At 40.1% G+C, this 17254-nt stretch overlaps 2 protein-coding genes across 4 annotated transcripts; one reads left to right on the forward strand and one right to left on the reverse strand.

The window, feature by feature from the left end:
* Positions 1–106: 106 nt before the first annotated feature.
* LOC124010752 (sorting nexin-12-like) lies at positions 107–6392 on the reverse strand. Of its 3 annotated transcripts, none has more exons than XM_046323396.1 (6): positions 5995–6392; positions 4845–4940; positions 4592–4716; positions 4344–4434; positions 2374–2384; positions 107–1358 (listed from the first exon to the last, which is right to left on the reverse strand). In XM_046323396.1, exons 1-5 carry the CDS (start codon positions 6157–6159, stop codon positions 2379–2381), a joined length of 483 nt encoding a protein of 160 aa, XP_046179352.1. In that variant the 5' UTR covers positions 6160–6392; the 3' UTR covers positions 107–1358; positions 2374–2378. The 3 variants fall into 3 exon arrangements, with proteins under 3 accessions (XP_046179352.1, XP_046179351.1, XP_046179350.1); XM_046323395.1 differs by having other exon boundaries at positions 107–1361; XM_046323394.1 differs by lacking the exon at positions 2374–2384 and having other exon boundaries at positions 107–1361.
* Positions 6393–7631: 1239 nt separating this feature from the next.
* Positions 7632–17007, forward strand: LOC124011197 (forkhead box protein O4-like). The gene is made up of 3 exons (XM_046324310.1): positions 7632–10029; positions 10637–12103; positions 12192–17007. Exons 1-2 carry the CDS (start codon positions 9598–9600, stop codon positions 12071–12073), a joined length of 1869 nt encoding a protein of 622 aa, XP_046180266.1. The 5' UTR covers positions 7632–9597; the 3' UTR covers positions 12074–12103; positions 12192–17007.
* Positions 17008–17254: the final 247 nt, after the last annotated feature.

Here is a 17254-nt window from a genome sequence, read left to right on the forward strand (position 1 = left end):
AATGGTTTGAAAGATAACTGAGGAAAGCTATTTCCACTAAATTGGTGAGAGATTATTGGGCCATAATAACAGAATATTTTTTAAATGAGGAGACAACCACCTTTGATAGATTTTCAGTGGTTTAATAAACTAACAGTACATTGTGGTCAACAAATTTAAATCAGAAAAAACAGCCTTTATGTATTTGAATGGTCAAAAACACATGAACATTAAACAGCAATGAAATGGTTGGCAACTAGCCATCAGTTTAGTTGAGGTGAGGCCGAGGATGTTTCAGGAAACATATCACAATGAAGCAGAAACTGTCTTTGGTGCTTGCTTACAGACATTTCCGGCTGCATGAGCCTCACCCCACACATTAAACAGAAGCACCTAAATACCGAATAATATTTCCTTCTAAGACAACCCTGTATCTGCGAGTGTAAGAAAAATAAGTATCCTGCTGGACATTCTTGTTATTGATTGAGCTTTATTTTACCAGGAAAATGTATCAAATACTCTCATTTACATCAACCTACAATAGTGTTGCAGTAGAGGAGAGAGGTTGGAAATGATTGTGACCACGGTGGCGAGAATCTAGGTTGGGAGTTTTCCCAACACATTGGGGTTAAGATCCCTACTATTACATCAAGTGCAATGGAGTCTGATGACCATTGAGGTGGTACGAATGAATATTTGTCCCCAAGACTTGATCCTGATACTTGTCCATTTTTTCTATTACACTATGGAATCATTCCTCTATCAAGATTCATAAATAAGTTGTCAAGTAATGTAAAAATAATCTTAATGGAAAGTAATAGAATGCTTTGTGTTGGTGAGTCAGGTTGGCCAGGTTTCCCTTCGGAGATCGATCTTTAACTGAGAAACTGGTTGCTAAGGGGAAAGTCTTTTCGGCAGACTCATTTTCACATCACATTATATTTCACCAAGCAGAATTCATGAGTTAGGAAGCCAACTTGTGTTACTAAAACAATATTTTCTCATTCCAAAAATTAAGTGTTGTAATTATTACCAACGCCTACTTACTTAATAAGCCTCAAGTTTAACTCCAGAAAATTCATGTTGTTTCATAAAGGTAACTTACTAACTCAATCATTTTATAAATTCACCTTCCCCACCCTCAGGCTTCTGCTACAAGTTAAATGCTCTGCATGTGAATACCCCCAGAGCTTCCCCAGACAAACTACAAATAAGATATGTATATATGTACACAGTATTTACAGAGAGTTCCAGCAGATGCAGTTGTCTAGGAGGATGGGCCACCTATGGAAGAGACAGCGTGGGCTCTAGTGATAAAGCCAAACAGTCAGGGGGTGTAGGGTTGAGAAGATGGGTAGACATCATTTTCATCTCTGGGGCTGCTATAGAAAGGAAAACAAATCACAGGTATTCATGGACTTATTAGCATCTGAGGATTAGTGTTGCCAGTCTCACTACACTTATGTAGACCAAGACTTTAAAGTCTAAACAAAAGGCATATAGACCTTTACTGTTCTACAATGTCTATAACATAGTTACTACTATCAAAAAAAGGTTAGTTCTAGGCTCTGATACAATGGCTAGGTTAATGGAATCTTCCTTTAAAAAAAAACATGTTTTTATATGATCTCAAGGGTATGTTCCATTATTGCTAAATAATAGGTTTGAAATCAAGACTTCCTTTTCATCACAATTGAAAAACTGGTCAATGTGTTACCAGTGTCAGCATACAGCATCCGACAGATTTTAGGGAGCTGGAGATGAGAGCATTTTGATGTAAACTGGTAATTCAAATCTTAACTGCATGTAATCTGTCATTAAAAAACAATAGCAAGGTCTAGCCATACATTCATATAATGTATGTTAGATACTGCTCTCTAGGTCTCAGTTACTGCCGCCATGAAAGCCTGCATGACTGGTTTAAAGGGACAATCCGAAAATGTTCAACTTCATATTCCTACTCATAAATGGATTAAAATCACATGACGCATACCGATAACGTCATCAGAAACACTTACTGTTTTTTTAACTACAAAAAAAGCATCATTTTCAAATATGTTGCAGTGCTGTAGATATATAAAATATAAAGTTGAAAAACAGTGACATTTCCCTTTAAGCCAAAAGGGGAAGTAATGTATTTTACTAAAGATGAACTGTAAATATTACCCCATGCATGCATGCAACCATATCATGGCAACAGTTACACTTACTCAAGGAAAATTTAAAAAGGAATAAGTGGTTGATTGAAAAAGAGGGAAGCGAAGAGATATGAGCGTAAATGCATTAATGTATTATTGGTAACCCGCTAAACCAAATCTGAATTGACACACACAAAAGCGGTTGGAAAATGATCACAATTGTATTAATATGAATAAAAAGCATAACCAAACTTACTTTATTCACACCTAAAAAAAAAAAGAAGGGGGGGGACATTGTAAGACACAAAAACCTCTGATACTGTTCTCTGTATGTTCAGGTTCCTTAAACCACTGTAAAATGTAATCTGACATTACAGAACATAATCCTTTTGTCCCTTTGCTAAGCTATAGCTTCTTAATATTCACATTTAAAATTATGAGAAACAGTCATCACCAGCCAGGTTTCCATCCAATTGGCGACAGATTCTCATGCGAATATTCTAAAATCTGCTTAAAAACAATACACATCCCACCAGAGATGCGTTTATCATATTGACCTGTTGCGGATAAAAAGCTGTGCGTGATGAAGGAGTGCACATAAAGATGACTTTTACTGTTAAATTCCCATGTAAAAATAAATATAGAAGTTGAATGGGTTTCCATCGCTTTTTCAACTCTACTGGTGGTTTTGTAAAATAAAAGGTTGCATTTTACAGCAAATGTGCCAACTCTGGTCTTGGCACGTGTGCTCTAACCAACACCTTGCAGATACAGCGCGGGGAGGCTACTTACATTATTATGGATAAGACTGAGATTTGTATTTGTCAAACAGCAGCCAAGCATTGATCATCACGTCACCAGAATAAGACTCTGTATTTATCTGAAAGGAGCATCAAGCTCATCACCGTGCACTTTCAGCTCCCAGTGAAGTGCATCATAACTTATTTCATCTGTAGCCTAATGAACTGCAAGCTTTCCCAGAGTCGTAGTGGGAGGACCACACAACAGCGTCGGGTGACTCCAAGATGGTTATTACAAAGGCGTTTCCACCGCCATTTCTCACATCATTAATTTTACCAATACAAAAAGAGCCCACCTTGTCTAGTGTATTTTTGTAGATATTTGGACATTTTCCAGACATATTTGCCATTTTCATCAGCCCTGATATTTGATGTACTTCACTCACGTGTAAATGTTGGATGAAAATCTGTTACAGACACATTTACACAATAAATATGCATTTAGGTTATACAAAGTTCTTATATAATTTCACCCGATTATGCTTCTTGTAAGCACAAAATTAGTGTACTAGGTAAGTCAATACTTGATAGCGGAGGTCATAGTGTGTGTGTGTTATATATAATTTAGTGTACAAATAAAATGCTATTCCCTTGCTGGGAGAGAGATGGAAACCGCTAAGGAACAGCCAGCACACCCCACCTACTGCCACACCCCTCTCCAACACAGCCACCCTGTCAGCTAGCGCAAGTTGGCTGTATCTGTGCCAAAACGCAGGTATTTTTCATCCTTTAGCTTGTTCTCCTTTTTTTGTCAGCACTTATATTTCCCTGACTGATCAAAACTCATTCTCTCATGCTGCATCTTGTCTCTCTGCATTGAGTATATCCAAAATTAGGAACACCTTCCTAATATTGAGTTTTCCATGGACTCTACAAGGTGTCGAAAGCGTTCCACAGGGATGCTGGCCCAAGTTGACTCCAATGCTTTCCACAGTCAAGATGGCTGGAAGTCCTTTGGGTGGTGGACCATTCTTGATACACACGGGAAACTGTTGAGCATGGAAATACCCAACAGTGTTGCGCCTGGCACCTAACACTACACCCCATTCAAAAAGGCACAGAAATATTTTCTTGCCCATTCACCCTCTGAATGGCACACATACACAATCCATAACTCAATTGTCTCTAGGCTTAAAAATCATTCTTTACCTGTCTCCTCCCCTTCATCTACACTGATTGAAGTGGATTTAACAAGTGACATCAATAAGGGGTCATAGCTTTCACCTGGATTCACCTGGTCAGTTTATGTAATGGAAAGAGCAGGTGTTCTTAATGTTTTATATACTCAGTGTATAATAAGCACTATGTTTGTAACATTAAATCGCAATAAATATCAGCACCTAAGAATCGTGATATCATATTGTGAGGTCCCTGGCAATTCTCTTCCCTAGATGGCAACTCAACCCTGCCCATCCTACTGGCGTACTTTTCCAGGAATGTAGTTCCGGTCAATGGACTCATCCTGAAGGAACATGTGAAGACAGCGCTCATTCTGGGCCAGGGGATGACCTGCGAGTCTGGTGATAGTGGAGAAAGAAGTAAGTTTCAGGTAATTAGCAATTATAATTGCTTATTAGTAGAGTCAAAAGGCTGAGAGTTAATTTGACAATGCATTGAAATGGAGACAGCCATACAGAGAGAGAGAGAAATACCATTGGCAGAAACATTACACACCTGTTGATAAACTGTTCCAAGCCTACCCTCCGCTCCTCAATGAAGGAGTCCTCAAAGATGCCCTCATCTCCTCGGAAGGGCAGCTGTCTCTTCAAAGCTTTGCCAGGGAGAGGGGGCACCACAATCTGTAGAAAGGGCACCCCTTATCAGTAAATTAGTTACTTAGAAACAAACACAGGAATTCCAACAAAAATAAATTGCCATTATACTGGTGAGACATACAGGCAGTTAGTTATGCAGTGTGAGAGCCTACCTTACTGTCTCTCTCCAGCTCATTCTTCAGCCACTCAAAATCACTGTACCTTCTTCGCACAACAGAGTCCTTAAGTTTGAAGATGGGAAGGTTTGTCTGCACGTGATAACAATTATATTAATCACTACATTAAAATGACAGAAATACAGATTGGGGGCATTTCCAGTACAGAATGTCTAACTCTGTGCATGTTTTTGTTTTTGCCCTAGCACTTCACAGCTGATTCAAATAATCATGACATGTTTATCATTTTAATCAGCTGTGCAGTGTTAGGGCAAAAACACTAAAAAGTGCACAGATTTTAGGAAATGCTGGCCTAGTGTCTGGGTTTTCACTTCTCCCTTGTACTTGATGACTTAATGTCACTAATTAGGAAGGAACTCCCATCACCTGGTTGTATAGGTCTTAATTGAAGTTAAAAAAAACAGACACTAGGCCCATGGAATGAGTTTGACAACCCTGCTAGACAGACAGGTTGTCTCCCACAATGTACCAATGTTGAAGCATGCCCTAGGATTTGAGAGACTAGCTCATGTTCAAACACCTTTCTATACAATGAAGGTTTAACACCCCAGTGGCGGTCTGCTCATCTCATAACACCCCTCATAGCCTGGTTTCTTCCACTGTGCTTCTACACCTGCATTGCTTGCCGTTTGGGGTTTTAGGCTGGGTTTCACGTTGTGACATCAGCTGATGTAAGAAGTGCTTTATAAATACATGTGATTGATAACCACAGTACTAACTGTCCCAATATTCTTCAATATCGAGCCTGGGGATTCCAAGGGTGGGCAGGGTTTTCTTCTGGGTTGGAGAAAAAGCCTGCACATCCTACATAATTGAATAAACGACCTAGCTATAGCCTAACATACTGACTAGCAAAGGCTACCTGCAGAAACACTACCTAACCTGACAACCTTTCACATGCTGGCTATGTAATGTTTGTGGTAGCCATATTAGTAACGACTGCATGAGGAATTTGGATGAAATTATTATTTAACATGACAAAGTGAAAGGCTAATCATTTGAAAAGCAAAAAAGTCGAGTCTCTCCAAAAATATGTCCCAACCCATGTTCCCACAACATACTAGCGTCACCTACACTAGGCCCCGCCAAAATCACCGGCCTCGATTTCAATACTGGCGCTCCTCACCTGCATTCTCACTTCATAAGTAGTAAATCGGTTCCGGCCGACTCCAATAGTTTGTGGGTCATAAACGTCGATTTCAAGAAAATTGCTTGGGGGGCCATACGCATCTGTAAGATCCTGTGGTTTAGAGTTTAATCGGCGAGTGTCTGCAACCGTGGGATCCGACATTTTCGGTTTCTGCTGCTAATCTCGAGTCGATAAACTGGGATCGTCACTAGTTAACACAACCACAAAGTCTTAATTATGGATAAACTCCGCCCATTTCTAAAATTGATCTTCTTAAAATCTGATTTTCAAGTACACTGTTAACATTATGCCTAACCTTAAATTAAGACCAAAATGCTAATTTGTTTGTAGCCAATTTAGACTGTCTCTTTGGAATCTGACTTTGTAGCTGTGTTATGTAGTGGAAAGACAGAAATTGGGGCGTTCGTCTATGGCCAAGTCATTAACCCCGCCCATTTATACAATTGATCTTAAAATTTGATTTTAAACCTAACATTTTAGTCACTTATCAGACGCTCTTGTCAAGAGCGATTTGCAGGAGGAATTCGGGTTAAGTGCCTTGCTGAAGAGTACATTGACAGAATTTTCACCTAGTTTTGGCTGTGGAATCTGACTTTGTGGCTATAGAAGCTAGTGGAAAGGCAAACTGGTGGTGAAGGTTCTTGTTCCGCAGCCAATCGAAGCAGAGCAAACGCATTTATCGTGGTTTATTTTGACCAATAGCAGAGAATGAAACAATTGTGCCAAAATTAAACAAGTGTGAAACAATAATCATGCTGACAAAATGGGATTTGAAAGTCTTACAAATCTACAGAACGGCTTATACTATTGCAAAAAAGGTATACGTTTCCAGAATAAAGATTTAAAGTAAATCAGACCAGATGTATATGTTCGCTGTAGATAGATCTATCTCTACTGTATAGCTTTTTATTCTGTTTACATCACGCGCTGCATTCGCCAAAAGGTTATTCGGCCAACCACTCCCCAAACAAAGTTCTACTGTAAAATATACTGGGAATTGTAGTTATTGTGCACACTCAGATTATTGTTAAAATAAACACACCATGAGATTTAGGCTGATCTTCAAAATGTCGTTAAATGAACAAATATTGTATTTCTATGCTTTTCTATGTTGGCACTGATATTCTTAAAAAATGTTATCATACTGAAATGAATCTTCTTCACAGATCGTCCGAGGCACACAAATAATTATTTTTGAATGTAACTGTACAACAATGGCAACCTTAAAGTAACCTGTCGACAACCTACTTTTTAAAGACCATGCACTGTACACGGACACACCGGGACTATTGCTGAAAGTTTGCACGTCAAATGAAAGAGGGATGCATGTGCTTCAACACGAGATTGGGGCTGAATAGATCTGTAGCCTAAACCTAGAAGTCTGCGCTACTACTTGGTCAACTGAAATCTGATTTACGATAATTCACCGGTAACTTTCCAGTTTTGGCTTAGGTGGTGCTTACACTTTACGAAGTGATGCATAATCATTTTCAGCGCCGAAGTACCTATTTTAGCTCCCCAGTCCTTCGTTGTTTATTCTTGTGCTTTGAATCGTCACATGACTGACTGCATTTCCCAGCAATCCACAACACGCAAGCGCAGTACAAGTTGTCTGGCAGTGGTAAACAGACGTCAGAGGGGAGTCTTCGCCTCAAGTCAAAACAAAACAAAAAATATATACGATGACTGAATATTTTGACATCCATAATGGACACAAGTCGAGCAAAACTATCTACTGAAAGGGGCAAATTCCAAAGGAAGGTACTGAAGGCATTTTCCAACTTTTGAAAGGATTTTAAACTCCGAAATAACTGGAGTTAGCCAGCTAGCTAGGTGGCTATTACGCTATTTCCACAACTACGTTTGGTGTGTCGAGAGTGCAGCCGATGTGTAAGAGAGTAAACTTCAAGAAACCGTGGATTCAGAACCGTGCTTTAACGTATCCAGGGGACGAGGACTGATTCAAGTTAGGCACATTCTGAAGGTTTGTGCCCGCGTGAGCATCGTGTGCTGCCGCTCCTCGGTGTAGAGAAACATGGCAGATGGCGACACGCGCTTGCCCACAATGTGGAGGAGAGTGCAAACCTGAATCAGAAAACCACGGACTTTCTGATCGATTGTTTTCCTCAAATTCTTGTTACAGACCATCATGATCAAACTGTTCAGTAAGGTTTTGCTCTCAACATTTATTTTTGTCGGTCGACTTAAATTACTAAACTAGCAAGTAATAATGCTGTAGCGGAAAGAAACGACATCCAGCATAACATTACTGTTTTGACTTATTTTCAGCAGTAAACGTGGCATTGGTTAGATAATCAAATATAGCATAGTTTTTACTTGAAATATTGATCATCTTATTGCTATAGCTCCATGAATCCACAAAGTGACATTGTTTCACAGGTATGAGTGACGGCTAGGTGTATTGTGCATTTTGTTATCAATTAGTTGTTGTTTACATATATATATATATATCACAATTAGAATTGTGAAATAAATATTGTAACTTTTTATCGGCTCAAGTATTCTATTGGAGCGCGAGGTTATTTCTACGTGCGAAGGAGCGAGACGGCACGTTGTTTACAAGGGCAGACCGAGGTATCGTTAAATTGAGCTAGTTGACCATTTGTAACGAACGCTCTTTTGTGACAGTGACCCACTGTGTAATCCTAATTTGTGAGTTCTTTTCAAGTATATGTTCTTGAGGGCGACTCTATTTTAACTCAAATGGCGATTTTCTTTTAAAGGAAGACACAATAAATAAACATTTCAATTTATAGTTATAATTGTATAGCTACTTTCCCTTTAATTAGCTCACCTTTTCACAAACTTCGCATAGATTTACATTGTCTCCAACAAACTACCAAAACTAAACTGAGAAGTTTTTAAATTTGATATATAAATATATACCCCACAGCAACGTTTTACCATAACACGTTATGTGGGCCATCAATTGCTTGGTATTCTGATTGCAATCCAGATGTTTTGGTGTGCATTCCTCCCTGAGTTCCCTTTGTTCTTTTATACAAACAAAGGAACCCTCATCACAGCCTTTCTTTACTCAATGTAAATAGGAAGGTTTATAATAGTTACTATTAAGGAGATTATTTGGGTCCCCTAATCTCCAATCTCAGGATTAACAGACGCTATATTGGTGTATCCAGAGTGTGTCTTTCTTCTATGAGTCCCCTTAATAGAGGATGGAAAATGGCATTTTTTGTAGATAGTTTAAGTTTATATTGAACTTTTGGTTATACAATAATTTTATTAGACAATCTAGTTTGAACATAGACTCATCAGATAATAATAACAAGCATTTCGCTACACCGGCAATAACACCTGCTAAATATGTGTATGTGACCAATTACATTTGATTTGATTTAATAGGCCTACATTTTGGTGTGCCTTTTACAAACACGTGTTGACAAACCTCCCCAGATTATATATTTGTTTTATTTTTATTTAGTAGAGATTTTTCAGTCTTATTTATTTGGACGTTTATATTTTAAGTATTATTTCTTAGTAGTCAACATTTAGAATAGTTCAGAAGTGAAGCACATCTTTTGTGGAAAATCTCTTACAATGGAGGATTCAAAGGTACCCAAGATTGACCCAGATTTTGAGCCGCAAAGCAGACCTAGGTCGTGCACATGGCCGCTCCCCAGACCCGACATCTCAGCTGTTAAACCGGAGGGGGCAGACGGACCTGAATCCGCTGCGGGAACCCCGCCCGCCGACGAGGATAAGCAAGAGCAACAGCAAATCGTATGTGAGTCTGAGAAAGTTGTGGTCTCAGAGGGAGGAGTTGTAGCCGGAGTGGGTGGAGCCACGCCCCGAAAGGGATCATCCCGGCGCAATGCATGGGGGAACCATTCCTACGCGGACCTGATTAGCCAGGCTATTGAGAACGCTCCAGAGAAGCGCTTAACGTTGGCACAGATATATGACTGGATGGTGAAAACCGTGCCTTACTTCAAAGATAAAGGAGATAGCAACAGCTCAGCAGGGTGGAAGGTAAAAATAAAATTATGTTTACCTTAATGCACTTCATTATTGTTATACACATTGTTATAACTATGTTATATAGACCCATTTGATGTGGTCACATGATACATTATTACACTGCATTAGTTAGTGAATCATATAAGTAATTACTTGAAATCTATGGTCATCATAATGGAAAAATTGATGTAATAGATGTATCACTAGCCACTTTAAACAATGCCACTTCATATAATGTTTACATACCCTACATTACTCATCTCATATGTATATACTGCACTCTATACCATCCACTGCATCTTGCCTATGCCGTTTTATACCATCACTCATTCATATATTTTTTAAATGTAAATATACTTATTCATTCCTTTACACTTGTGTGTGCATAAGGTAATTGTTGTGAAATTGTTAGGTTAGATTACTCGTTGGATATTACTGCATTGTCGGAACTAGAAGCACAAGCATTTCGCTACACTCGCATTGACATCTGCTAACCATGTGTATGTGACAAATATATATATATATATATTTTTGATCAAATGAAGTTTAATAATTTCCTAAGTTACAAGGCGCCAATGTTAAACAAAACCCTTTTTCTTTTCCCTTCCCGATACCTCAGAATTCAATTCGCCACAATTTATCACTCCACAACAAGTTCCTGAGAGTCCACAATGAGTCCACAGGCAAAAGTTCCTGGTGGATGCTCAACCCAGAGGGGGGCAAGACTGGGAAAGCTCCCCGGCGCCGTGCTGCCTCCATGGACAACAGCAGCAAACTGCTAAAGAGCCGGATGCGGGCCAAGCAGACCAAGAAGGCAGCAGCAGGCTTGGGCGGGACCACCGGGGGAGACGGCGATGGCGTCACAGACAGTCCCAACTCCTCCCAGCAGTTCCCCAAATGGGGGGTGAACAGCGGCAGCCCCTCATCCCGCGGTAGCCTAGACGACCCTGACATGTGGACCAGTTTCCGTCCACGCACCAGCTCCAACGCCAGCACCCTGAGTGGCCGGCTGTCCCCCATTGGTCCCGGCCAGGAAGATGAGGATGACCTGCCTGAGGAAGGTCTACTGGGCTACTCCACGGGCAACCTGCCGCCAACCCTCACCGAGACACTCATGGAGGAGCTGGACCTGATTGATGGCCTGACGCTGATGACAGAGCAGCAAGGAAGGGGTAGTCCCAGCACGGCACCCATGGTGCCCCCCACCCCTCTGCCCTCCGCTTCCACCTTGCTTCCCCGGGGGTCCGGGTTCCCCACATTCCGTCAGCTGCAGCCACCCAACCTCTCCCAGGCCACCAACCAGATTGGGGGACAGTCCTCAGGCACACAATCTGGCAACAATAATAACTCCAAACCCTCAAACTATGGCAACTCCCTCTTCAACCCTATGCCTACCCCCGGCTCCCATGGGACTGGTCACTATGGCACCCATGTAGGCTCCAGCTTGGAGGCATTGCTCACTTCGGACTCCCCGCCTCCCAGTGATGTCATGATGACGCAGGTGGATCCGCTGATGCCCAGTCCGGGTGGAGTGGGGATGATGGGCATGGGGGGGCCCATGGTGGGAGGGCGGGCCAAGCCCAACCAGCTGTTGCTGGGGAAGGGGCTTGAGCCCAACACTGTGGCACCCATGGGGATGCAATCTCAACTCCAGTCCCAGCTCCAGCAGCATCACTCTCAGCTGGGCATGAGCCTGTCAGGCATGGCCCAGGACTCTCCACAGTTCTCCGGCCTCAAAGCCCAGCATGCACAGCTGCCAGGTATGGGGCTTCACCACGGAGGGGGCCTCTCCGCCAATGCAGGAGGAGGTCTGCCAGGGATGGGCCAGTTCGGTACGCCGAGCTGCTTCCTGCCCAGTCAAGACCGCTTGCCCACCGACTTGGATATCGAGATGTTCACAGAGAACTTGGACTGTGACGTTGACTACATCATCAACAGCGACCTCATGGATGGAGAGGGCATCGATTTCAACTTTGACCCCATAATCCAGGGAGGGCAAAGCTACTCCGGCCCTGCGACCACGCAGAGCTCCGCCCACAACTGGGTACCCAGCTAACTTCCCAGCAACCCTTGCAGTGTTAGCCAGGTACGCTGAAATTATACTTTCAGGTTCTAACTATACCCTTGTTTTCCTCTCACCTTCACTCACTACCTGTATCTTTTGGTTTGTGCAGGAGATTAATCAAGAACATCATGAAGTCAACATTTGTCTTTGACTCTTTGTTGCGGGTAAGGATCCCAATCACACAAAAACTCAACGACACTCACAACAAAGATCACACCTGGCGCATTCCCATTCCTCGTCTCCCTATTGGCTGAAGATCCGAAGCAATATTTTTAACCTTTGCGTTTGTACTTTTGAGTTTTCTTCGGATTTAAGGACGAAACAAGACCTCAGACATCCATGTCACGTGCCAATACAAGTGGATGGTCAGGAGATCCACCATACATGAGACACCCCCCCCCAGACACTCTAGTAACACTTGCAACTTTTGGGGAGTTTGCCGTATGTATTTTCTTGGAGTGTTTTTGAGAGAAGTATGACAGAATTGATTTAGAGTAAAAAGACAAAACAAAACAAACAACTCTAAACTACTTGGAGTTAATATAACAATGAATATTATTACTATACCAAAGTAGTTTAAGGATTGATATGGTACACGTCATTGATGTCTTTGATATTGAAGGTAAAATGGACAGGGCACACAGGAAAACATGGCCAGTTTTCGTATAAATTGTAGGTGGTAAACGATTACCGACCACCACCAACTTAGACATAAAATGAAGCTGCTGCATCTGTATATATGGAGGGAATGTGGTTCAAACACAAAAACACTCCTCTGTACCTTCCCCAATGAAAATATTGAGAAGTTGCAGCTGGACTATGGACGGGTTGGTTGTGTGGCAACAAAACCAACGGGCAAAACAGAAAGGGCTGCAGCTGCGTGGGCCCAGGTCCATCCAATCAGATTGAGCGAAAAAATAAATGATAGTAATCGTATTTTTACCTAAACATGCAAACACCATTAGATAGAATTCATAGCAAGCCATTTTCGGTCAGTTTTGTTGCCGACTAGCTAACCCTCATTAACCGGTCAACAAATGGTTACATTTTTCCCAAACAGTAAAATGACATGACCAACAGACAATATCTTACTATGCATGCATACAAGGAACGGACATGTTTCATTGTGAACTTAATGGAAACATGCAACAACAGCAAGCCTATCGTCTTACAGTCAAAAGGCTATAATGTCTATTATTGAACGTTCAACTCCTGTAATGAAGCAGTTAATAAAACCTCCATTTCAAACATTTGCCAAAATGCAATTCACGGGAAAACATCATTATAAACAGCACACCTAATGCAAACGGTTCCATATGTGACAGATATGAAACTTAGAATGATGGGGAATCTAATAGCAACAACTAAGATGGTTTGCTAATATGACTACGATTGTGTCTTTAGGTTCTGGATAACGAAAGAAAGATATGAAAACCAATAGAGCAGTAGAAAATGATGGTTAATGGCATGAGGAAATCTTTATTAAATATTATTTTCCTCCATGTTTCTATGGTTGGATTTTGGCAAGGCTACTTTGAAGCAAGGTAAGACATGCCTCGTTATTTAAGGTAAAGTAAAATGATCAGGTTTCAAACAATTATGCTGCCTCAAGCTCACATTGTAAAGTGGTGGGTGACACGCTGATAGCCTGCCTACCGTTGACTATAGCATATGCACTCATGGCGAATGGGAGGTGCACTTGAATTATTATTTGAATTTGAGAAATAAAAATTGATATTTTTAGCTGTGGCCATCAAAACAGTTAACACGCAATGACTGGGCTTATAAAATAATATTTCACTCTAGTACCAGCTTTTTGAGGAGCTACTCTCGCGCTGTCTGACAGGTGGTAGGCTATTCTGCTCCTCAAACTAGACTGTATGCTGTGCTTGTGATAACTAAGATGCATGACGACTAACAAAAATACACACACCAATTTAATTTCACAAAATTATGCAAATGAACCTATAGACCGATAAGCATGACTGGTCAAATGTATTTTCGGCTAACCAATTAACCGTTAACATCCCTACAAGAAGTGCACTGGAATAACATTCAGATGAACTGGAATGACATTCACTCTCATGGGATGGGTGGCCAAAAATAACTAACTGAAAGCCACACTCCCAATAAGCCATGAATATGACCGCATTGAGGCATATGTCACTGTGCTTCTATGACTATATGCACTATATAAATGCACCATACCACTGCCTACTTTGTTCATTTAGCAAACAAGACCGCTCATAATTCAGTGCCTTTATCACAGTCAATACACGTATATGAGTTTTAAAAATGCTCATTTTTCTCTCTGCCTCATGACAAAATAAATAGAATAGCCGTAAATTAGGGGGGAACCAATTCATTTCTGGCTGCACTACTGCATGGTTGGCTTAGATTGTTGACAACATGTAAACTATATTTAATCTCAATGTTTATTGAAAACATAAATACATTTGCACAATGAGCGCTTGTCTCATAGATCGTTAAAGTTGTTGATTAGCTAGCTCATTTTAGCCATATTAGCATTGACATGAAATCAGTCAAAACACATTAAAACAAGACACGGTATCAAGAACAAGATAAAACTAGCTGAAATGAGCCACCTACGATTCCTCACATGGCAACTTCTTGTCATTGTTACTAGCCATCTGACCATTCAGAATCATAACAAAGCTCAGCTTCTGGCCCCATTGTGCGTCATTTTCGTGACGTCAGCCAACCTGTATGACGCGGGCAAAGTGAGAAGATGTTAAAGGTCATTGGATGAGACTGAGTTAAGGATGCACGATTTGACATTGGACTCTGCAGGTTGACCAAACTTAGTTGAGCGTTTGGTCGCTTGATGGTACGAAACATGTGCTTTTTGTTTATTTTTCATTGAAGAGACTGGAGCTACAAGGTAACTAGGAGTTATTTCAGTGGTAATTGAACAGTGCGGGGTATGTGATTAGGGCCAGGACGACACCAGTATCGCAATACTCCTTAGTATCGTGGCAAGGAAATAAAACACAAAGCAGATTGAACTTCTTTATCAAAACTATCATTATGTTGTCATCCAGGGTCACATGTATTTATTTTCCAAGCTAAAGCACACAATATTTTACATACAGCAGGTTTTTAAAGGACCAACAAGTTGGTCTGCTTCGTGTTTTTATTTTTGCCATAGGAAGAATATTGCGACACTGCTATCGTCCCGGCCACATATGTGATATGCATTCACAGTTTGGCATTCGTGACTCTGCTCAGTGTGTGCTAAAGAGCAGGGTGGAAATACCTTTGAGGGAGTATTTTTTTGCTTTCCTAATGTGCAATTTCACCAACAATATGAAGAAATGTGAATTGTGAACTTTTTACAGGGGGCATTTAAAGGTAATTTTATTTGCCAACAATTGATTTGGTTGGCCAAGTGTTATATCATTGAAAGCAGTATTCCTCCACTGCTGTATGGGCCACTTGAAGGTTTTACATGTTGTGTTTCAAGGCACTTGGGAGTATTCCTGTCAGGTGGCAAGCATACTCAAATGGCAAAAGAAGAGCTGAAATCCAAGTTAGGTTGAATCATTTCATCAGAGGAGGAAGGTTGTATACGTGCTATGCACATAGACATGACATGCTATGCAGATCAATCAGGAGAACTAAAAATAAGTCTTGAAGGAAATTAAGATCTCCTTTTGAAGGGTTTTGCTATTTAATGTTTTCCTTAAATGTTATATCGCTTTAAGTAAGGGAAACCGGGGCTTCATGTGGGAATCATTTCTCACTAATTACACTTTGTTATACATTACTAACCGTTTTTTAAATGAAATTAATACAATGTGTGAAGTTTAAAAAAAAAGACATATATTTGACTAGTTTAATATACAATTTAAATGGAGGTTATAAGTGAAATATTAACAGATATTAATATATTACTAATCAGAAGAAGAAAAAAAAACATTTGGAAAAACTATTTCAAAGATCATTTTTAACAGTCATTTTCTATATATTCTTTTATTTTTGTAAAAGATGAGATGCATGTAGTTTTTATACATAACCAAAGGAACACTAAGAATTGCATGGCAGATAAGGGGGTGCTTGGGACAATGTATATCAGTGCAGATAAGCTTTGCAAGTGGAGCCTGTTCAAAGACCTGTCATTTTAACAAATGACATGGTAGGTGAGGTGAGGCAAAGTGCATCCGTGGACCGGTATAACTTGATTTTTCAAATTGACTTGCCACTTATTTAGTTCATTTGACTTGACTATTGTGAAATTTAAATCCAAATAAAAACCTCACATGGAATTTACACAATGGAGGACATTTTGCTTTCAGCAGTGATCTCTCAGGGTCATTCAAAAATAATAACAATGGAAACATCTTCGTTAAGGGGGTAATCGGATAATCATCAGAATAACAACATTTAAGGTGAATTTCTTTGTTAAAATAGAAGACTGGAAACCAACAGCCCCTCATGTTCTGCTGTTTTCTTGAGTATGGCATCCTTGACACAAGTGTCTTGGATTCAAGCCACTTTCAATTTAACACTTTAAAATAGAAATTCTAATTTTACTGTCAGACGGAAGTACACAAGATATCTTTGGTCGTATATCATAATCATAGTCTCGTTCGAGGTTGTTAAACTGCCAATATTGAACACTAGAACATGTTACTCAATAGCAAGTTGCACCATGTAATTTTCCACATTTTTGTCTTTCCTTTTGAAGATGTGTTTTGTGTTAGGCGGAAGTTTGTATTTAATTCTTTGTTCATGTCAGAAAAAATGTTTTCGTTTATTGTAAAGTTTTTTGTTGTTGTGTTGACCAGTTTTTCATCTGAAATGCATCCCAGATGGAGTTTTACATGATTGTTAATAATGTCACTGTAACCATGTGAATACATTAGCTTTTATTTCATTTTTATAAAGCACCCTTTTCTCACAAAGATGTTCCTATTGATCAGTGCTAGTTGTAATTTATGACATACCTTAAGAGGGCCATAATGTAATGGGTGCATGTTTAGATCACTTTAGGGCCTTGAATCATTTGTATGCATCACACAGATCTTGAGTGAGTATAAAGGTATTGATTAGTTAAAGGTCCAATGCAGCCATTTACAATTAAGTACCTTACTGTGATTATTTTCTTTTCAATGAAAACAGTAAAAAATGTACAAAAAAATGTACAAAAAT

The sequence above is a fragment of the Oncorhynchus gorbuscha genome, linkage group LG23 (assembly GCF_021184085.1).
Source record: "Oncorhynchus gorbuscha isolate QuinsamMale2020 ecotype Even-year linkage group LG23, OgorEven_v1.0, whole genome shotgun sequence".
In the NCBI taxonomy this organism is placed as follows: Eukaryota; Metazoa; Chordata; class Actinopteri; order Salmoniformes; family Salmonidae; genus Oncorhynchus; species Oncorhynchus gorbuscha.